General features: G+C 42.7%; 1 protein-coding gene across 4 annotated transcripts; it reads right to left on the bottom strand.

The window, feature by feature from the left end:
- Window positions 1-11,527: 11,527 nt before the first annotated feature.
- Window positions 11,528-15,614, bottom strand: lhx8a (LIM homeobox 8a). 4 transcript variants are annotated; one of them, XM_014190324.2, is made up of 8 exons: window positions 15,348-15,614; window positions 14,027-14,176; window positions 13,592-13,713; window positions 12,904-13,142; window positions 12,600-12,697; window positions 12,393-12,488; window positions 12,093-12,303; window positions 11,528-11,959 (listed from the first exon to the last, which is right to left on the bottom strand). In XM_014190324.2, exons 1-8 carry the CDS (start codon window positions 15,429-15,431, stop codon window positions 11,883-11,885), a joined length of 1,077 nt encoding a protein of 358 aa, XP_014045799.2. In that variant the 5' UTR covers window positions 15,432-15,614; the 3' UTR covers window positions 11,528-11,882. The 4 variants fall into 4 exon arrangements, with proteins under 4 accessions (XP_014045799.2, XP_014045800.2, XP_014045801.2 ...); XM_014190325.2 differs by having other exon boundaries at window positions 11,533-11,959; window positions 12,922-13,142; window positions 15,348-15,613; XM_014190326.2 differs by having other exon boundaries at window positions 11,544-11,959; window positions 12,117-12,303; window positions 15,348-15,612.
- Window positions 15,615-23,121: the final 7,507 nt, after the last annotated feature.

Below are 23,121 nucleotides of genomic sequence, written 5' to 3'. Positions count from 1 at the left end.
AAATCACTGTAGAATCCATAAATCCCAATTACCCGTCTATTCTTCCTCATTTTGAGTTTGTTTTCAACTCTGAGGGCTCTATTCGATCTGAACCGCTGAAGCAGAAGGCATTACAGATTCTCCTATAGAAATGTTAAGGTCATTTACGATTGAGCCAAAATATGCAGCGTTTACCGTGAATGCAATCTCCACTAAAGTGGGAACATTGCCTTAAAATTTCATCCCAGCTGTAGAGCTGAACTTCCTCAATGCGGATTGAATAGCCCCCTTATTTCCAGTGCTGGATCAAGAGTACAACCAAAGATTATGGAAATTCTGACAAGGTACTCGTCTCTCCGCCCTAACAATGGGAGTCGTTATCCACAAAGCGGCACGGTGGGCTGTCTAGCTCCTGCCTATCCTTTCTTTAGATTGGTGGATACATCTCATTTATTGTCATCTTTTTTAAAATATTCAATGAGGGTTGTTGACATCAACCACCTGTATTCAATGTAGAGAGATGCTATGCTACTAGCCACATGCCATTAATATGCATAGCCGTCTCAAGACAACTCTGGTATAGTTCTCAAAGTTGCCGGGATTTCAAGTGACCTACTTATACACTACATATACAAAAGTATGTGGACACCCCTTTAAATTAGAGTATTCGGGGTATTTCAGCCACACCTGTTGCTGACAGGTGTATAAAATCGAGCACATAGCCATGCAATCTCCATAGACAAACATTGGCAGTAGAATGGCCTTACTGAAGTGCTCAGAGACTTTCAACGTGGCACTGTCATAGGATGCAACCTTTCCAATAAGTCAGTTCTTCAAATTTCTGCCCTGCTAGAGCTGACCCGGTCAACTGTAAGTGCTGTTATTGTGTGGAAATGTCTAGGAGCAATAACAACTCAACCGTGAAGGTCACATAAGCTCACAGAACAGGACCACTGAGTGCTGAAGCTCGTAGCACGTAAAAATCGTCTGTCCTCGGTTGCAACACTCACTACCGAGTTCCAAACTGCCTCCAGAAGCAACGTCGGGAGTTTAATGAAATGGGTTTCCATGGCCAACCAGCCGCACACAAGCCTAAGATCCCCATGCGCAATACCAAGCGTCGGCTAGAGTGCTGTAAAGCTCGCCGCCGTTGGACTCTGGAGCTGTGGAAATGTGTTCTCTGGAGTGATGAATCACACTTCACCATCTGGCAGTCCGACGGACTAATCTGGGTTTGGCGAATGCCAGGAGAACGCTACCTGCCCGAATGCATAGTGCCAACTGTAAAGTTTGGTGGAGGAGGAATAATGGTCTGGGGCTGTTTTTCCAGTGAAGGGAAATCTTAACGCTACAGCATACAATGGCATTCTAGACGATTCTGTGGCAACAGTTTGGGGAAGGCCCTTTCCTGTTTCAGCATGACAATGCCCCTGAGCACCAAGCGAGGTCCATACAGAAATGGTTTGTTGAGATCGGTATGGAAGAACTTGACTGGCCTGCACAGAACCCTGACCTCAACCCCATCAAACACCTTTGGGATGAATTGGAACGCTGACTGCGAGCCAGGCCTAATTGCCCAACATCAGTGCCTGACCTCACTAATGCTCTTGTGGCTGAATGGAAGCAAGTCCCCTCAACAATGTTCCAGCATCTAGTCGAAAGCCTTCCCAGAAGAGTGGAGACTGTTATAGCCGCAAAGGGGGGACCAACTCCATATTAATGGAATGAGAGTGTAGTGAATCAGTACACTCATAACAACTTAAGCATTTGGAAACTTCAACTCGATCAAATAAACCATACATTTTTTGTTTACCAAATTCAACACTCATTGACCGCCATACAAAAAGTCTTTGCTTGGAGGGCTAAAACAACGAAAACACGCCACCTGCTCAGGGGAGACAGATTTTCCGCCGTGTTGGGCCCCTCTCTTCCTCTCTGGTACAACGATGGTTCGTTCAGCAGCTCGAGCCTATCAAATTTTATTTGTCAAATACACATGGTTAGCAGATGTTAATGTGAGTGTAGCGAAATGCTTGTGCTTATTGTTCCGGCCATGCAGTAATATCTAACAAGTAATCTTAACAATTTCACAACTACCTTATGTAACGGAATGATTAAGAATATGTACATAGAAATATATGGATGAGCGATGGCCGAACGGCATAGGTAAGATGCAGTAGACGGTATAAAGTACAGTATATACATATGAGATGAGTAATGTAGGGTATGTTAACATTATTTAAAGTTGCTAGTGATACATTTATTACATCCAATTTATAATTATTAAAGTGGCTAGAGATTTGAGTCAGTATGTTGGCAGCAGCCACTCAATGTTAGTGATGGCTGTTTAACAGTCTGATGGCCTTGAGATAGAAGCTGTTTCTTACTCTCTCAGTTCCAGCTTTGATGCACCTGTACTGACCTCGCCTTCTGGATGGCAGCGGGGTGAACAGGCAGTGGCTCGGGTGGTTGCTGTCCTTGATGTTCTTTTTGGCCTTCCTGTGACATTGGGTGGTGTAGGTGTCCTGGAGGGCAGGTAGTTTGCTCCCGGTGAAGCGTTGTGCAGACCTCACTACCCTCTGGAGAGCCTTACGGTTATGGGCAGAGCAGTTGCTGTACCAGGTGGTGATACAGCCCAACGGGATGCTCTCGATTGTGCATCTGTAAAAGTTTGTGAGTGTTTTTGGTGACAAGCCGAATTTCTTCAGCCTCCTGAGGTTGAAGAGGCGCTGCTGCGCCTTCTTCACCACACTATCTACTTCAGTTTGTCCGTGATGTGTACGCCGAGGAACTTAAAACTTTCCACCCTCACCACTACTGTCCCGTCGATGAGGATAGGGGGCTGCTCCCTCTGCTGTTTCCTGAAGTCCGCAATCATCTCCTTTTGTTTTGTTGACATTTAGTGTGAGGTTATTTTCCTGACACCACACTCCGAGGGCCCTCACCTCCTCCCTGTAGGCCGTCTCGTCGTTGTTGGTAATCAAGCCTACCACTGTAGAGTCGTCTGCAAACTTGATGATTGAGTTGGAGGCGTGCATGGCCACGCAGTCATGGGTGAACAGGGAGTACAGGAGAGGGCTGAGAACGAACCCTTGTGGGGCCCCAGTGTTGATGATCAGCGGGGTGGAGATGTTGTTACCTACCCTCACCACCTGGGGGCGGCCCGTCAGGAAGTCCAGGTCCCAGTTGCACAGGGCGGGGTCGAGACCCAGGGTCTCGAGCTTAATGACGAGTTTGGAGGGTACTATGGTGTTAAATGCTGAGCTGTAGTCAATGAACAGCATTCTTACATAGGTATTCCTCTTGTCCAGATGGGTTAGGGCAGTGCGCAGTGTGATTGCGATTGCGTTGTCAGTGGACCTATTGGGGCGGTAAGCAAATTGGAGTGGGTCTAGGGTGTCAGGTAGGGTGGAGGTGATATGGTCCTTGACTAGTCTCTCAAAGCACTTCATGATGACGGAAGTGAGTGCCACGGGGCGGTAGTTACCTTAGCTTTCAGTTACCTTAGCTTTCTTGGTAACAAGAACAATGGTGACCCTCTTGAAGCATGTGGGAACAGCAGACTGGGATAAGGATTGATTGAATATGTCCGTAAACACACCAGCCAGCTGGTCTGCGCATGCTCTGAGGACGCGGCTGGGGATGCCGTCTGGGTCTGTAGCCTTGCGAGGGTTAACACGTTTAAATGTTTTACTCACTTTGGCTGCAGTGAAGGAGAGCCCGCAGGATTTGGTAGCGGGCCATGTCGGTGGCACTGTATTGTCCTCAAAGTGAGCAAAGAAGTTGTTTAATTTATCTGGGAACAAGACGTCGTGGTCTACGACGGGGCTGGTTTTCTTTTTGTAGTCCGTGATTGACTGTAGACCCTGCCACATACCTCTCCTGTCTGAGCCGTTGAATTGCGACTCTACTTTGTCTCTATACTGACACTTAGCTTGTTTGATTGCCTTGCGGAGGGAATAGCTACACTGTTTGTATTCGGTCATGTTTCCGGTCGCCTTACCCTGATTAAAAGCAGTGGTTCGCGGTTTTAGTCAATCCACGGTTTCTGGTTGGGGAAGGTTTTAATAATCGCTGTGGGTACAACATCACTGATGCACTTGCTAATAAACTCACTCACCGAATCAGCGTATTCATCAATGTTATTGTCCGACGCTATGCGGAACATATCCCAGTCCACGTGATTGAAGCAATCTTGAAGCGTGGAATCCGATTGGTCGGACCAGCGTTGAACAGACCTGAGCATGTGCGTTTCCTGTTTTAGTTTCTGTCTATAGGCTGGGAGCAACAAAATGGAGTCGTGGTCAGATTTTCCAAAAGGAGGGTGGGGGGTGGGGGAGGGCTTTGTATGCGTCACGGAAGTTAGAGTAACAATGATCCAGGGTTTTTCCAGCCTGGGTCGTGCATTCGATATGCTGATAAAATTTAGGGAGCCTTGTTTTCACATTAGCCTTGTTAAAATCCCCAGCTACAATAAATGCAGCCTCAGGATATATGGTTTCCAGTTTACATAGAGTCCAATGAAGTTCTTTCAGGGCCGTCGATGTGTCTGCTTGGGGGGATATACACGACTGTGATTATAATCGAAGAGAACTCTCTTGGTAGATCGGCATTTGATTGTAAGGAATTCTATGTCAGGTGAACAAAAGGACTTGAGTTCCTGTATGTTGTTATGATCACACCACGTCTCGTTAATCATAAGGCATACACCCCCGCCCTTCTTCTTACCAGAGGGATGTTTGTTTCTGTCGGCGCGATGCGTGACAAACCAGGTGGCTGTACCGACTCTGATAACGTATTCCGAGTGAGCCATGTTTCCGTGAAACAAAGAACGTTGCAATCTTTGATGTCTCTCTGGAAGGCAACCCTTGCTCGGATTTCGTCTACCTTGTTGTCAAGAGACTGGACATTAGGAAGTAGTATACTCAGGAGCGGTGCGCGATGTGCCCGTCTACGGAGCCTGACCTGAAGACCGCTCCGTCTGCCCCTTTGTTTTGGGTAGCCGGCTGGGATCCGATCCATTGTCCTGGGTGGTGGACCAAACAGAGGATCCGCTTCGGGAAAGTCGTATTCCTGGTCGTAATGTTGGTAAGTTGACGTTGCTCTTATATCCAATAGTTCCTCCCGGCTGTATGTAATAAAACGTAAGATTTCCTGGGGTAACAATGTAAGAATAATTAACATAAAAAAAACAAAATACTCCATAGTATCCTAGGAACGCGAAGTGAGGCGGCCATCTCTGTCAGCGCCGGAATACGGGCATTTGACTAGAACTCTGAGGAGGTGCTCCGCAGTCGCCAGATGAAGAGACAGAGGTAGTAGGAAGAGGAGAATAAAAGATTCAGAAGGAGAGAATGCACCTGAAAGTTTGAGCAGCATGCTTGCCCATGGGCAACAGCCAACGCCCAAGCATCTTGTCTACCAGCATCAGAGAAATTTGACTTCTACACATACTTTGGAGCAGGGCTTTAAATACATCTCGAGAATCCCCGACCGTTCCATGTATTGGATCTCCAGAGGTAGCACACCTGATTCAACTCGCTAACTAATTTATTAAGTGCTTGATGATAGGGTTTTGACTAGATGGGATGCCGCTAATGTCAAGTGACTTTTCGTAGCAGGTTAAAATTTACACAGCAGGTTAGATAATGAGGTTAAAGTTGGGAAAAGGGTTAGCTAAAATGCAAAAGTTCTCAGATGTAATTTGTAAGTGTTGACTTCAGTATGACATTAGCAGCATCCCTTCTAGACATGACACTTCAGTAGATTAATCAAGCGGGCAAAATCATTGTGAAACGTCTGAGGGTCCCCGAGGAGATGTTTGAAAACCAGAGGTGCGTTCAGTTCGCTTGAACGTTTGCTATGTTGCAGAACAGTTTGTACTGAACGACACGTTTCTCCAAAACGTTATTGTACGTACTTGAACAGACTGAGGTACGTTTGTTCCCATTTGGTGGCTGTGGCTTGAAGCTATGGGTGACGTATTTAAAGGGCAGTGGCTATGCTGACAGCGTTCCCCGACCCACAACCAAATCCGTACAGTTTTTCAACTGGTTGTTCGTTACAGCATCGCTTTGGTTCAATTGAACGTTCCAGAACGTAAAAACGTACTGAACGCAGCCCTGTGCTTTAGAGTGCCCACACATGCCTCATACAACAAAACAGTCTATTCAGTCAGTTAAACTGTAAAGCGCGTCAAATGGCATTACGATTGTCATGACCGTCAAAACAAGACCGCATCTATAAAGTCCAGTCCCTCTCAGCAGTGATCATATGGCTTTCATTTAGATTTCTTCACAGCCTTCCAAAATAGATGTCTATCTATCTATCTGTCTGTCTGTCTGTCTGTCTGTCTGTCTGTCTGTCTGTCTGTCTGTCTGTCTGTCTGTCTGTCTGTCTCTCTCTCTCTCTGTCTCTCTCTCTCTCTCTCTGTCTCTCTCTCTCTCTCTCTCTCTCTCTCTCTCTCTCTCTCTCTCTCTCTCTCTCTCTCTCTCTCTCTCTCTCTCTCTATCTATCTCTCTCTCTCTCTCTCTCTCTCTCTATCTATCTATCTATCTATCTATCTATCGATCTATATATATAAAACAAAAGGCTGTGAAGTATTTGTAGTTAATCATATCAGTAATGTTAGTTCATCATATCAGAGCTGTAGCTCCGCCCACCAGTGAAGTGTAGCAGAGCATGCTGGGTGATCTCCAGCTCAGAGAAGATCAGCTCCAGAGTAGTCAAGTGAGAAAGAATTCCAGCCCTTCTTGTGTTTTCCCACCAGTTAGCTGTGTGCATCCTTGTTGATATACAAGTACATCTTTCATATATTTCCGGTGTTTATGTCTGAAGATGCACTCTGTGACTATGTCATATTTATGGTTATGCTAATTAGTAGTTTATACTGCGAGCTAGCTCTGGTTTGGTTGTCTTATCATTTTGGACATTTAACCCTGTGTTTGTAATGTCCCCCAGCGTGTTGTTTTATATGCCCTGTAATTGTATAGGTGTATGGTACATAATTATATGGGTATTACATTGTATTTCATTGTTTAGAGGTATTCAAGTTCATTGTGCAATTGGAGCCCTGTACTGAAGATGATGGTGCTATGCTTTGTAGTACACCTGCTGCGGCACCCTTTTTATCTCAAATTAGTATTAGTCACATTGTATTGCGCTGTATGGTCATGTATAGCATTAAGTCATTATAGTAATGTTATATCCAAGCATATTGTTTATAAGAGATGTGAATTGGAGATTCTATTGTCATTCACTATTGTATCTTTACCTGCAGACCACACACACACCTTTGGTTGAAGCAAGTTGCCCATCCACACTACATACACTATGCGGTGCTGTTCCGTGCCTGTGCATCTTCAGCGTTATTAAACCACCTCAACTGGAATCCTACCTGTCTGTCCTCTGTGCCCTTACCAGCACACGGGAGCGAACACATTAGGGAAAACCTAACCAAAAGAATATACAGACCACCAAGTCCTCACTTACACATATACATACAGTACCAGTCAAAAGTTTGGACACACCTACTCATTCAAGGGTTTTTCTATATTGTAGAAAAGTAGTGAAGACATTCAGAACTATGAAATAACACATATGGAATCATGTAATAACCCAAAAAAGGGTTAAACAAATCAAAATATATTTTAGAATTGAAATTCTTCAAAGTAGCCACGCTTTGCCTCGACGACAGCTTTGCACACTCTTGTGTGCTTCATGGGGTAGTCACCTGGAATACATTTCAATTAACAGGTGTGCCTTGTTAAGTTAATTTGTTGAATTTCTTTCCTTAATGCGTTTGAGCCAATCATTTGAGTTGTGACATGGTAGGGGTGGTATACAGAAGATAGCCCTATTTGGTAAAAAAACCAAGTCCATATTATGGCAAGAACAGCTCAAATAAACAAAGAGAAACGACAGTCCATCATAACTTTAAGACATGACGGTCAGTCAATCCGGAAAATGTCAAGAACTGTGAAAGTTTCTTCAAGTGCAGTCGCAAACAACATCAAGCACTATGATGAAACTGGCTCTCATGAGGACCACCACAGGAAAGGAAGACCCAGAGTTACCTCTGCTGCAGAGGATAAGTTCATTAAAGTTACCAGCCTCAGAAATCGCCAAATAACTGCACCTCAGATTACAGCCCAAATAAATGCTTCAGAGTTCAAGTAAGAGACCCATCACAACATCAACTGGACAGAGGAGACTGCGTGAATCAGGACTTCATGGTCAAATTGCTGCAAAGAAACCACTACTAAAGGACACCAATAAGAAGAGACTTGCTTGGGCCAAGAAACACGAGCAATGGACATTAGACCGGTGGAAATCTATCATTTTGGTCTGATGAGTCTAAATTTGAAATTTTTGGTTCCAACCGCAGTGTCTTTGTGAGATGCAGAGTAGGTGAACGGATGATCTCCGCATGTGTGGTTCCCACCGTGAAGCATGGAGGAGGAGGTGTGATGGTGGGCGTGCTTTGCTGGTGACACTGTCAGTGATTTTATTTAGAATTCAAGGCACACTTAACCAGCATGGCTACCACAGCATTCTGTAACGATACGCCATCCCATCTGGTTTGCACTTAGTGAGACTATCATTTGTTTTTCAACAGGACAATGACCCAAAACACACCTCCAGGCTGTGTAAGGGCTATTTGACCAGGAAGAAGAGTGATGGTGCTGCATCAGATGACCTGGCCAGATGATTCCTCATGAAGCTTGTTGAGAGAAAGCCAAGTGTGTGCAAAGCTGTCATCAAAGCAAAGGGTGGCTACTTTGAAGAATCTCAACTATAAAATATATTTTGATTTGTATAACACTTTTTTTTTGGTTACATGTGTTTCATAGTTTTGTCTTCACTATTATTCTACAATGTAGAAAATATTAAAATAAAGAAAAACCCTTGAATGTGTAGGTGTGTCCAAACATAAATACATTTATACATGAACAAAAATATAAACGCAACATGTAAAGTGTTGGTCCTACAGAAATGTTCCATATGCACAAAAAGCTGATCTCTCAAATTGTGTCATCCATGTTAGTGAGCATTTCTCCTTTGCCAAGATAATCCATCCACCTGACCGGTTTGACATATGAAGAAGCTGATTAAACAGGATGATAATTACACAGGTGCACCTTGTTCTGTGGACAAAAGGCCACTTTAAAATGTGAAGTTGTCACAACACAATGCCAAAGATGTCTTAAGTTTTTTGTCCACCAGAGCTGTAGCCAGAGAATTCAATGTTCATTTCTCTACATAAGCTGCCTCCAACGTTGTTTTAGAGAATTTGGCAGTACGTCTAACCGGCCTCAACTGCAGACCACGTGTAACCACGCCAGACCAGGACCTCCACATCCAGCTTCACCTGCGGAATCGTCTGAAACCAGCCACCTGGAAAGCTGATGCAACTGTAGGTTTGCACAACCGAAGAATTTCTGCAGTTCGGCGTCGTAACTGACTTCAGTGGGCAAATGATCACCTTCGATGGCCACTGTGCTCTTCACGGATGAATCCCGGTCTCAACTGTACCCAGGAGATGTCGTGTGGGCTAGAGGTTTGCTGATGTCAACGTTGTGAACAGAGTGCCCCGTGGTGGTGGTGGTATGGTATGGGCAGGCATAAGCTACAGACAACGAACACAATTGCATTTTATCGATGGCAATTTTATTGCACAAAGATACCGTTATGAGATTGCCCATTGTTGTGCCATTCATCCGCCGCCTTCACTTCATGCTTCAGCATGATAATGCACAGGCCCAATGTGGCAAGGATCTGTACGCAATTCCTGGAAGATGAAAATGTTGCAGTTCTTCCATGGTCTGCATTCTTACCAGACATGTCACCCATTGAGCATGTTTCAGATGCTCTGGATTGACAGCATGTTTCAGTTCCCACCAATATCCAAAATCTTTGCACAGCCATTGAAGAGTAGGACAACATTCCACAGGCCACAATCAACAGCCTGATCAACTCTATGCAAAGAAGATATGCATGAGGCTTACGGTGGTCACACCAGATACCGACTGGTTTTCTGATCCCTGCCCATACTGTACCTGTTTATTTAAGGGATTCATGACCAACAGATATACAGTAACTTTGGAAAGTATTCAGACCCCTTAACTTTTTACACATTTTTGTTAGGTTACAGCCTTATTCTAAAATTGATTAAATAGTTTCTTTCCCCCTTAATCTACACACACAATACCCCATAATGACAAAGCAAAAACAGGTTAAGAAATGTTTTTTTTTTTAAATAAACCACCACATTTAAATAAGTATTCAGACCCCTTTACTTTGTTGAAGCACCCTTGGCAGCGATTACAACCTCAGTCTTCTTGGGTATAACGCTACAAGCTTGGCACACCTGTATTTGGTGTTTCTCCCATTCTTCTCTGCAGATCCTCTCAAGCTCTGTCAGGTTGGATGGGGAGCATTGCTGCACAGCTATTTTCAGGTCTCTCCAGAGATGTCCGATCGGGTTCAAGTCTCTGCCACTCAAGAACATTCAGATTCTTGTCCAGAAGCCACTCCTGTGTTGTCCTGTTGGAAGGTGAAACTTTGTCCGAGAATGAGGTCCTGAGCGCTCTGGAGCAGGTTTTCATTAAGGATCTTTCTCTGTAATTTGTCCATTCATCTTTGCCTCGATCCTGTCTAGTCCCTGCCGCTGAAAAACATCCCCACAGCATGATGCTGCCACGATCATGTTTCACTGAAGGGATGGTGCCAGGTTTCCTCCAGATGTGATGCTTGGCATTCAGGCCAACGAGTTCAATCTTGTTTCTCGTGGTCAGTCTTTAGGTGTCTTTTGTCAAACTCCATTCAGGCTGTGATGTGCATTTTTACTGAGGAGTGGTTTCCATCTGACCACTCTACCATAAAGGCCTGATTGGTGGAGTGCTGCAGAGATGGTTGTCCTTCTGGAAGGTTCTCCCATCTCCTCAGAGGAGCTCTGTCAGTGACCATCGGGTTCTTGGTCACATCCCTGACCAAGGCCCTTCTATTGCTCAGTTCGGCCAGGCGGACCGCTTCAAAACTTCCATTTAAGAATGATGGAGGCCACTGTGTTCTTGGAACCTTCAATGCTTCCCCAGATCTGTGCCTTAACACATTCCGGTCTCAGAGCTCTACAGACAATTCCTTCAACCTCACGGCTTGGTTTTTGTTCTGACACGCACAGTCAACTGTGGGACCTTACATAGACAGGTGTGTGCTTGTCCAATCAATTGAATTTACTTCAGGACTCCAATCAAGTTGTAGAAACAGCTCAAGAATGATCAATGGAAACAGGATGCACGTGAGCTCAATTGAGTCCCATAGCAAAGGGTCTGAATACTTATTTACATAAGGTATGTTTATTTTTAATAAATTTGCAAACATTTCTAAAAACCTGTTTTCGCTTTGTCATTACCCTGTGTGTAGATTGCTGAGGATTTTTTATTTAATCCATTTTAGAAGGCTAATGTAACACAATTTTGAAAAAGTCAAGGTGTCTGAATAGCTTTCTGAAGGCACTGTATAGCTGTATTCAGTCATATGAAATCCATAGATTAGTGCCAAATTAATTTTTCAATTGACTGATTTCCTTATGAACTGTAACTCAGTAAAAATCTTTGAAATTGTTGCATGTTCAGTGTACACAACTAATCTATTAATACATTTTTATTTTTTTACAAAGTGCTCAGTCACATACCTCATAAATTAAATGCCAACCAATATGTACAATACATTAACAAGTTTACATATTAACCTTATTTTACATCTGAATTTGATCTCCTTCGATAAATCCCCATAGCAAATAATTTTGCACCCCACCCTTTAATGGACAGGGGTATCGCATTGGCTCATCAGCATTCTAACCAATGGTAAGGGCCGGTTCTGCAGGGTGCGGGATGTGAAGATCAGGCATGGCTGATTGGCAGCTGTGTCATGGAATGGGATAAAAGAGGCTGGAACACCAGGGAGGAGGGAGAATGCACTGTGAAGAACAAACATAATAGCCCATTAGGTTATGAAATATTGTGATTTCAGATCTTTGCACTGAATTCTAAAGCAAAACGAATAAGATGTTACAAAGAAAGCTTAAACCACAAGACCTAAAAAAGATGCACCTGTGATGTGCTGGTTTTGCTCACCATCCATGTAAGTGTGTAGTGCTGTAAGCACAGGTGTGTCTGTTGGTATGTAGGATGTGTAGTGTAGATCCTCCATAAGAGGCAGAGAAAGCCTGGACTGCTGTAGTGACAACATCGCTGCAGATGGAACATGGTGCTGAGGGCTCACATGCTTCTTATGACGAGCTCGACAGTTCTGGAACCAAACCTGGATATTCAATAGGGATGGGTTAAGCTTCATTTGTAACTTCAGGGACACCTAGAATTGTTTGACTAGACTAATGTTAGAGAGCTCACCTGAATGACCCTGCGACTGAGGCCAGTCCTCTCTGCCATCTTCTGGAGTGTCTGAGCGTCTGGGTTGTTGTCCTGAGCAAACTGGGCCTGCATCACCTGACAGACAAGATACAGAGAATGTAAGATGGTCACACACAATCATATCATTCATATGCAAACATGCAGGATAGTCATTTCTGGAGTGACAGGAAAGTAATAAATGTTTACCTGTAGCTGGTCTGTGGTGAAGCTAGTGCGAGCCCTCTTAGCTGGTTTGGGGTGAGACCCTTCTTGCTCTGATGGTGGGGCTCCCTCTACAGTAACACCTTTTCATGTAAACACATGACCACATAGGTCATCACATTGCATAGGAAAATGAGGATGGCTAATTGATAAGGGAAAATCTAGAATCTCATATTTATCAATTGTTTCAAAAGAATTAAATTGCTACATCAATCATACATGTGTAGAAAAACAGCTAGAGTACAATTAACACATTTTTAAAAATGCAGGCCTTATTCTTTCTACACACCTTTTAAATGTTGCTTACCACTTTCCATGGCCTGTTTCAGGTTGTCCAGCATGCAGTCGTAGTGGATTCGACACAGCACCCTTTCCTCAACCAGGGCAAATTCCTCCCCCGTGGAGAGCTGGCGCTTGCAGGAGAAGCAGGCGAAGCAGGCCAGGTGGTAGGTGTTGCCCTTTGCTCTCCTCACCCAGTCTTTGGAGTGCATGTTCCTGCCACAGTGGGCACATCGAGTTCCATACTTCCTGTGGGAAAGTTGGATTGCAAACAAACTACAGATCAAAACCACTAAAGGCAGGGTAGCCATTTACTCTTTTTTTAACAATTTTAACCATTTTTATATCAACAAAATTATTTGATCATGAATCTAGAAATAGGTCGTCCCAAAAAAATGCATTTAATTTAAATTGAAGGCTGTAGAGAAGTGCTACTATGAATGTTGTGGCTATAAATACTAGAGGGCCCAAGGGTAATAACGTCAAACCACAAGGTTAACAGCCATTTATCTTGCCTTGTAGAAAGTCTCATTAACACCATTAGATAACAATTGAATGTCATGTCAAAGTTGCAACTTCAGATGTAGCCTAAACTCAACTCCTCTCCGTTGACGTGAAGTACATCGTGGAGTTGAGTTTTACTTGGCTAATCGCGCTAGAACCCTCCCTGTATGGAAGAGGCCACCCCTTTCACCTACCTGAAGTAGTCGAGTTTGCAGAACACCACCTCGTCTTTGATGTAGCAACTGACATGTCTTCCTAGAGGAGTTTGGCACATGCTGCACGAGAGGCAGTTCACGTGCCAACACAAGTTGTTCACCTGAAATGTAGCCACAACAGTCAGATTTATTCGACCGAAAGAGTAGCCTGGTCTACAGTTTTATCCACGAAAATTAGGCAAGTATGAACACCATTCGATGTTAATAGTAACAATTTTGCTTAACTTAAATATAATTTTATTTACCGAATAGGCCTACGTCAAACTTTTTGTTCCTGTCACAGTTAAAAATGTGAACACTTTAGGGATCCTAGGCCTATGAGTTTATGGACGTTGGGGAGAAGAAACATTTTTTTACATACGCATTTTAGGCCTTGGTTGAATATCTAAGCCGGTCATAGGCTCGGCAACTTACCTTGAGTAGGTATTTGTCAACTATCTCCAAACCACAACTTGTACAAAGGCTTTTCCCCAGAGAGGCTGATGCCATCGTCTGCAGTGTCAAGGAAGACAAAGACGAAGATGGTGAATACGACTCATCTCCAAAAATGTAATCCGATGTGCCCTAGATATATAAAACAGAAAAATAAGTCATGATTGATATAACGCAAACTTTCCATGCATAAATTAAGAACAATTTCATATGCCTAAATTTGACCAGGCCTATATCTGACTTTCCTGATAGTACATACATTTGTCATCTAAAGAAGTTATGACTGACGTGGTTTTCCCACCTAGTTATCTTAAGATGAATGCCCAAACTAAATCGCTCTGGATAAGAGTCTGCTTATTGACATGTAAAATGAAGGCACCCGTGAAGGCATAGGCCTAATTTCCACTGGTAAGGTTTCACGCATAGGCCTACTATTAAAAATAGGCTACCGGTATACCCGTTTGATTACTCTTCCTTATGCTACTTGTCGGCGTACGTTTGTTTATTCCATGTGTAACTGTTTGTCTCACTGTTTTGCTTTATTTTGGCCAGGTCGCAGTTGTAAATGAGAACTTGTTCTCAACTGGGCTACCTGGTTAAATAAAAAAAAAGTATACTCAAAGAATCGGAAGATGCCCTTCCACATCCCTCCTTTTTTAATTTATTTCACCTTTATTTAGGCATAGTGACTAGTCAAAATAGGTTGGTGCAAAATATGCACTGGGGGGTGGCCTTTTACTCCACTTCTGCTTACTATGACAACCACGACGAAAAAAATAGGACTAAGATGCCATCTTCAAGGACCCTTTAATTTTTTTGTACACATGAACCAAAACTCTTGAAATGTTCAACCACTTGTCAACAAAATAACGTTCATGGTTCAACGCCTATCCATTTCTGCTGTCAATCACATTAGTTCTCTGCAGAAGGGCAATTCTTGTAAAATGATCACATTCAGGACGAATGACTTAACAAAAAAGCCGAATGGCCAAATCAAACAGACAGATTTGTATGGCAGCTTTCTCCAAACCAACGCGCACGCAGCCATGTATTTTGATTAGCCTGTAACGCAACCTCCCTCAGGTAATGCACTGATTTGTGCAGAGAAAACGAATGGGTGGGCATCTAAAATTATTAACTTGTAACAGTCGCCCGTCGGTTTGGAGTACCCTAACATTTTACCGAATGTAGGATTTTTAAACAATAAATGATAGGCCTAATAGCACCAAATAAAATCGAAAAATTCGCTAAACAATGAATGCTCGAGAATTTCTTCAGACTTTCAATATGGATATAGGCATACCGTGCTGTCGAAGGTCGAGTTAAACCCATTTTCAATGTCATCCACCTCGGAGCAAGCCAACATTTGTTCGCTTTTCCAATACATTACGTTGTAGCCCTAGAACAAAACGCAAATCCACCACGATAATAGTCCCATATAGATTCCATCCAGTGTCAGAGGCAGCTGCACTAACCCCATGCCCTAGCGAAAGCAATCTTTGCATTAGTGAGGGTGGAACTTTTTCCTCTCCATTTTCCTTTTGACTGTCTTGGCCGCACCTCCTTGAAACATATGCCCGCCTTGGATATGAGATGTTATACATAGGGAAAGTATTTCAGTAATACGTCAGAGGTGATAGCACATCTCTCGATATAGCTTTTTATTTTCGTTATTTTTACATAATACAACAATCCTCCGTGATAAGATGGTCATAAATTTCGTTTTATTTCACACGCTGCTGCTAAAGGTGAAAATAAACTAAAAGAAATGTAACAGATAATTTAGGCTTTGTTAATCTCTTAAAATGTATAGCCCAATGTTTGCAACCTTAGTTTCAGAAAAGAAATAACTCGCATTGCGGCAATCAGTTCGTTTTTAATCCATCCCATTCGGACTAACCGATAGCATCTGGGCAGAGAGCAACTGACAGCAGCCCAATTGGGTTTATTGTCCCGTAGTTGAGTTCAGCATCTTATTGCTGCAGCTGATGATGGTGACGGTAGTTCAATGAACGATGGGTCCTATAATTGCTAAATACAAGTAGGTTTGTGAAACCCCTATCTGCGACGGTCGTCGTAATGAGTAGACCAAGGTGCAGCTGGAAAGTGCTCATATTTATATTTACTGTAACTCAGAACGCTCAAACAAAATAACAAACCAAGGAAACACGAACGTCACGTTTTGCAGCCTTACTGAGCTGACAAAAACAAGATCCCACACAGAAGGAGGGGGGAAAAAAAGGGCTGCCTAAGTATGATTCCCAATCAGAGACAACGATAGACAGCTGCCTCTGATTGGAAACCATATTCGGCCAATCAAAGGAAGAAACACAACATAGAAATATAACCCATATAATGCCCACCCCATGTCACACCCTGACCTAACCAAACAGAGAAAAACGGCTCTCTCAGGTCAGGGTGTGACACTATCATTTTAAAATAATTTCGTGTGCCCATGTTTTCTTAGTTTTTCCAAAGCTTTAGTAAAACAATATATAAAAGGCGTGGGGACCCTTTTCAATAGGAAAGCTTACTGTTCGAAGTATCTGATTAAAAAAAGAGATGTGCAATCTTCAGCACTATAACAATTGTCATCATGCCTCTGTTATGTTGTTATGCAATGTTGGCTATGGCCCACTGCAGGAATTTATGTATTTTTTTGGTACCAAGATTTTTCAGTAGGACTCCATTTTTTTCGTTTTCATAATACAAATACCTACTTATTATAATGTTGAGGTGAAATTGTACCAATTTGCTATAATAGCCAGCATAATACAACTCAATCTTTTTTTAATGTTGAATTATCCTGTTCGATTTTTGTTGTTGTTGATATTCATTATTCACTGTAGGCCTACGTTTCCCTAAATTGTGATAGCCTGTGCAAACTTTGCATCCCTGTACATTTGATTTCATCGAACTTTGATTCGTTTTTGCAAAGTTTTTGCAAAGTTATTGTTTTTCTTCTAAGACAGTGAACTGACAGCTCTGACTTTGCTTTCGTACGTTCCATGTGCGCTGACACACACACAAACACAGCGGATTTTTTTTATCATCACCAACAAAAATATTTTATGAATTTGTTTTGTAAATGTAACTATTCTTTCTTTCAAATAGACTGTATTTATTTGTTAACAGCAACATACTGCTTTCAGATAGTCCTATAATGTAAACGTTCCAATATCTTTAAATTAATCAAAATGAGCCTATTATTATTATTATTATTATTATTATGATTTTCCACGTTGTTAAATGATAATTTGAGAAATTCGATTTGAACCAAATTTTGTCGAATGGGCAAGACGTTTTTTTCGTCATGGGAAAAATGTGTCGAGACTAAACATTCGGTAGTCTATAGTTAACATGCATGTCTACTTTTATTAGATTCACCTTAACTAGAATATGTTATTTCACAAAAGCAGACCGAACAATTTAAACCTCTCACTGGGCTACTACTGAAAACCACTGAATCGGATCAAATGAACGGTATGCTTACTAAAATATGCAAGCATGATTCATTTTTTTTAAAAGTGTGTGATTGACAATATCAGCCCCTTCATCTGTGTTTCTCCCTATGTGGACATTTCACAGCAAAGCCACAAGCGTTCAAAATATCAATTTTCAGACGCAAGGGGAAAATGTTTTTTTTTTTTTGTAACATGTACTTGTAAACCCCCTATGATTTAAGTCCGTCGTAACAAAGGGAATTCCGGGAATTTCACCACGTAACAAACCTAATGGCCCATTTCAGAACTTTTTTTCCTGGTTTGTAATCGCTGTTAATGTTATTAGTTAGTTAGATATACTGTATAGTCCATCACATGTATGACACCATTTTTTTTCAAATTGATTCCCTCGTAATTGTGGATCACATTTTCTATAACACTTTTCTCAAAGTCTTGGAGCTCCCAACAGTATATTATATGAGGACATTCACCTAATTTAATCATGTACAGACAGACAGAAAGACTAAAAACAGGTTTTCTAGAGTTTGTAAAGAGGAAGCTATTGTTTCGAAAAAATAAATAGACGTTTTGTCACGTACATCACCAAATAGGTGCAGAGAAATGTATTGTTTTAAAGGGTCAGCCATAGATGCACCCTGTACTGCAATTGCTAATTAGGGTTAAGTGCCTTGTTCAAGAATAATCTGTCGATGTGCCCAACGTGTCGGCTTGGGTAATCGACTTTTTGGTTACTGGCGCAAGGCTCTAACCGCCTGCCGCCCTACTATTATTGTGATAGTTTGTTATGGGTCCATAGGAGAGATAAATCAATGTATGCCTGACATCATTGCCGAAACTGTCATCTGGATTTTGTCATCTGCTAAATTAGTGCTCTCTCTTACTCAGACCATTGTGTACAAAGCTCAGATGAAGGTGTATTGAGTCTAATCTTTTGGCTAAGTTATGATACACTATATATACAAAAGTATGAGGACACCCCTTCAAATTAGTGGATTTGGCTATTTCAGCCAAACCCGTTAGTGACAGGTGTATAAAATCGAGCACACAGCCATGCAATCTCCATAGACAACCATTGGGAGTAGAATGGCCTTACCGAAGAGCTCAGTGACTTTCAATGTGGTACCATCATAGGATGCCACCTTTCCAACAAGTCAGTTTGTCAAATTTCTGTCCTGCTAGAGCTGACCCGGTCACCTGCAAGTGCTGTTATTGCGAAGTGGAAATGTCTAAGAGCAGCAACGGCTCAGCCACAAAGTGGTAGGCCACACAAGCTCACAGAACGGAATGTCGAGTGCTGAAGCACGTAGCGTGTACAAATCATCTGTCCTCAGTTGCAATACTCACTATCGAGTTACAAACTGCCTCTGGAAGCAACGTCAGCACACTAACTGTTCGTCGGGAGCTTCATGAAATGGGTTTCCATGGCCAAACCACTGCACACAAGCCTAGATTCACCATACACAATCTCAAGCGTCAGCTGGAGTGGCGTAAAGCTCGCCGCTATCGGACTCTGGAGGAGTTGAAACGCGTTCTCTGGAGTGATGAATCACGCTTCAACATCTGGCAGTCGACGGACGAATCTGGGTTTGGCGGATGCCAGGAGAACACTAACCACCCAAAAGCATAGTGGCAACTGTAAAGTTTGGAGGAGGAATAATGGTTTGGGGCTGTTTTTCATGGTTCGGGCTAGGCCCCTTAGTTCCAGTGAAGGGAAATCTTAACACTACAGCATACAATGACATTCTAGACGATTCTGTGCTACCAACTTTGTGGCAACAGTTCCTGTTTCAGCATGACAATGCCCCTGTGCACAAAGCGAGGTTCAAACAGAAATGGTTTGTCGATCGGTGTGGAAGAACTTGACTAGCCTGCACAAAGCCTTGACCTCAACCCCATCGAACACTTTTGGGATGAATTGGAACGTCGACTGCGAGCTAATTATAATCGCCCAACATCAGTACCTGACCATGCTAATGCTCTTGTGGCTGAATGGAAGCAAGTCCCTGCAGCAATGTTCCAACATCTAGTGGAAAGCCTTCCCAGAAGAGTGGAGGCTGTTATAGCAGCAACTCCACATTAATGCCCATGATTTTGGAATGAGATGTTCGACAAGCAGGTGTCCACATACTTTTGGTATTGTAGTGTATAAATTCAGATGACATAATTTAAAAGACATTGGGGGAATACTGTTGGTTGACTTGACATCAGTGTGTGTTTGCCTCTCTGACACCAAACTCAATGACTGTTTTTTCCCCACCTGTGCTGAAAAAATGGTTTCAAATAGAACTGCAGTGATCACCAAAGTGCACTGTGTTACTCTTTGCTACAGTACTTACTAAGTCGCTCTGTATAAGGGCACCTGCTAAATAAACAAAATGTACAAGGTACACAACTCCTGGGCAAGTCCTGCAGCACAGCTGAAGATTGAATCATTTTTGTTACTTGGCTTCTCTCTGCCTCTCTTTTTTCACTTTACTATGTGTGAGTCACCAAGCGCATATCATGTTGAGCTCTGGGTGGGTACAACCATAGAAATATAATTCATTAAATGGACAAAGCTTGTCAGTCCAGAGATTTCTGGGTGTTACACAAAATATCGATGCCAGTGTATCCACTCTGAAACGTTGACTTAAATTGGAGAGTCTGCTCCATTTTACTAATCCTAATTCTGTGTATTCGAAAGAGAGGGGAGGGGCCCTCTGAATTCTGATGCTGCGCCACATTCTAGAACGTTGTTGGGAAATGGGCCCAATCCAAGGGTGACTTGGTTCCTCCATTCTCTTGTGTTCATGGCGTTCTTTCGATTTCCCATCACAGTGAAACCCCCATCCTGTTACACACATACGTGGAGGAAGCAGAAGTCAGAGGAGGGACTAGCATTTACACACAGTAGAAATGGTAACACTTACAACAACTGGTGAATGATAGACACTACAAAGTGAGCTGATAAGTGATCAAAGTGTAAAAAAAATAGGAAATGGATCCTTTACTTAAGACTTCTGTTGCTATTTTTCCTCCCTCAAAACAGTCTGAAAACATTTCACATCCCCCTTTCCTCATGCATTGCAATTGTTCTTCCAGTTACGTCTGTTGCAGGGCTCTCTCTATTGTGTTATTGGAGATATACTGGCTCCACAGATATTCCTGTGTGTAAGACAATACCCCTCAAATCATTGCATCTCATCATTAGCCATATAAGAATAACAAACCTAAAGGAAGCTATGTCTTGGTTTTTCTGTGTTGATGGACAGGCACAGAACATTTACCTATGGCTATTGTTTTTTATTAAATCATGAAGTTTATATATATATATCAAAACTATGAAATAACACATGGAATCATGTAGTAACCAAAAAAGTGTTGCACAAATCAAAGTATATTTATATTTGAGATTCCTCAAAGTAGACACCCTTTGCCTTGATGACAGCTTTGAACACTCTTGCAATTCTCTCAACCAGCTTCATGAGGTAGTCACCTGGAATGTATTTAAATTAACAGGTGTGCCTTGTTAACTTGTAGAATTTCTTTCCTTAATGCGCTTGAGCTAATCAGTTGTCTTGTGACAAGGTAGGGGTGGTATACAGAAGATAGCCCTATTTGGTAAAAAAACCAAGTCCATATTATGAAAAGAACAGCTCAAATAAGCAAAGAGAAACGACATGAAGATCAGTCAATCCGTAAAACTTCAAGAACTTTTGAAAGTTTCTTAAAGGGCAGTTGCAAAAACCATCAAGCGTTATGATGAAACTGGCCCTCATGAGGACAGTCACAGGAAAGGTAGACCCAGAGTTGCTGCAGAGGATAAGTTCATTAGAGTTACCAGCCTCAGAAATTGCAGCCCAAATAAATCCTTCACAGAGTTCAAGTAACGGACACATCACTTGTTCAATGGAGACTGCGTGAAACAGGCTTTCATGGTCGAATTGCTGCAAAGAAACCACTACTAAAGGACACCAATAAGAAGATACTTGCTTGAGCCAGGAAACACGAGCAATGGACATTAGACCGGTGGAAATCTGTTGAGTCCAAATTAATAGATTTTTTGTTCCAACCGCCATGTGAGATGCAAAGTACGTGAACGGATGATCTCCGCATGTGTGGTTCCCACCGTGAAGCATGGAGGAGGTGGTGTGGGGTTGCTTTGCTGGTGACATGGTCAGTGACTTATTTACAATTCAAGCCACTCTTAAATATATTTTGATTACAATGTAGAAAATAGTTAAAATAAAGAAAAACCCTTGAATGAATAGGTGTGTCCAAACTTTTGCCTGGTATTGTGTGTATATAAAAGTCGGAAGTTTACATACACTTAGGTTGGAGTCATTAAAAGTCGTTTTTCAACCACTCCACAAATTTCTTGTTAAACTATAGTTTTGGCATGTTGGTTAGGACATCTACTTTGTGCATGATACAAAGTAATTTGACCCAAGTTAAACAATTTAAAGGCAATGCTACCAAATACTAATTGAGTGTATGTAAACTTCAGACTTCAACTGTGTGTGTATATATATATATATATATATATACTGCTCAAAAAAATAAAGGGAACAGTTAAACAACACATCCTAGATCTGAATGAAAGAAATAATCTTATTAAATACTTTTTTCTTTACATTGTTGAATGTGCTGACAACAAAATCACACAAAAATAATCAATAGAAATCCAATTTATCAACCCATGGAGGTCTGGATTTGGAGTCACACTCAAAATTAAAGTGGAAAACCACACTACAGGCCGATCCAACTTTGATGTAATGTCCTTAATACAAGTCAAAATGAGGCTCAGTAGTGTGTGTGGCCTCCACGTGCCTGTATGACCTCCATACAATGCCTGGGCATGCTCCTGATGAGGTGGCTGATGGTCTCCTGAGGGATCTCCTCCCAGACCTGGACTAAAGCATCCGCCAACTCCTGGACAGTCTGTGGTGCAACGTGGCGTTGGTGGATGGAGCGAGACATGATGTCCCAGATGTGCTCAATTGGATTCAGGTCTGGGGAACGGGCGGTCCATAGCATCAATGCCTTCCTCTTGCAGGAACTGCTGACACACTCCAGCCACATGAGGTCTAGCATTGTCTTGCATTAGGAGGAACCCAGGGCAAACCGCACCAGCATATGGTCTCACAAGGGGTCTGAGGATCTCATCTCGGTACCTAATGGCAGTCAGGCTACCTCTGGCGAGCACATGGAGGGCTGTGCGGCCCCCAAAAGAAATGCCACCCCACACCATGACTGACCCACCGCCAAACCGGTCATGCTGGAGGATGTTGCAGGCAGCAGAACGTTCTCCACGGCGTCTCCAGACTCTGTCACGTCTGTCACGTGCTCAATGTGAACCTGCTTTCATCTGTGAAGAGCACAGGGCGCCAGTGGCGAATTTGCCAATCTTGGTGTTCTCTGGCAAATGCCAAACGTCCTGCACGGTGTTGGGCTGTAAGCACAACCCCCACCTGTGGACGTCGGGCCCTCATACCACCCTCATGGAGTCTGTTTCTGACTGTTTGAGCAGACACATGCACATTTGTGGCCTGCTGGAGGTCATTTTGCAGGGCTCTGGCAGTGCTTCTCCTGCTCCTCCTTGCACAAAGGCGGAGGTAGCGGTCCTGCTGCTGG

Source organism: Salmo salar, chromosome ssa03 (genome assembly GCF_905237065.1).
Source record: "Salmo salar chromosome ssa03, Ssal_v3.1, whole genome shotgun sequence".
NCBI lineage: Eukaryota > Metazoa > Chordata > Actinopteri > Salmoniformes > Salmonidae > Salmo > Salmo salar.
The sequence above is the reverse complement of the archived record's forward strand: the minus strand, read 5'-3'. Positions and strand labels throughout refer to the sequence as shown.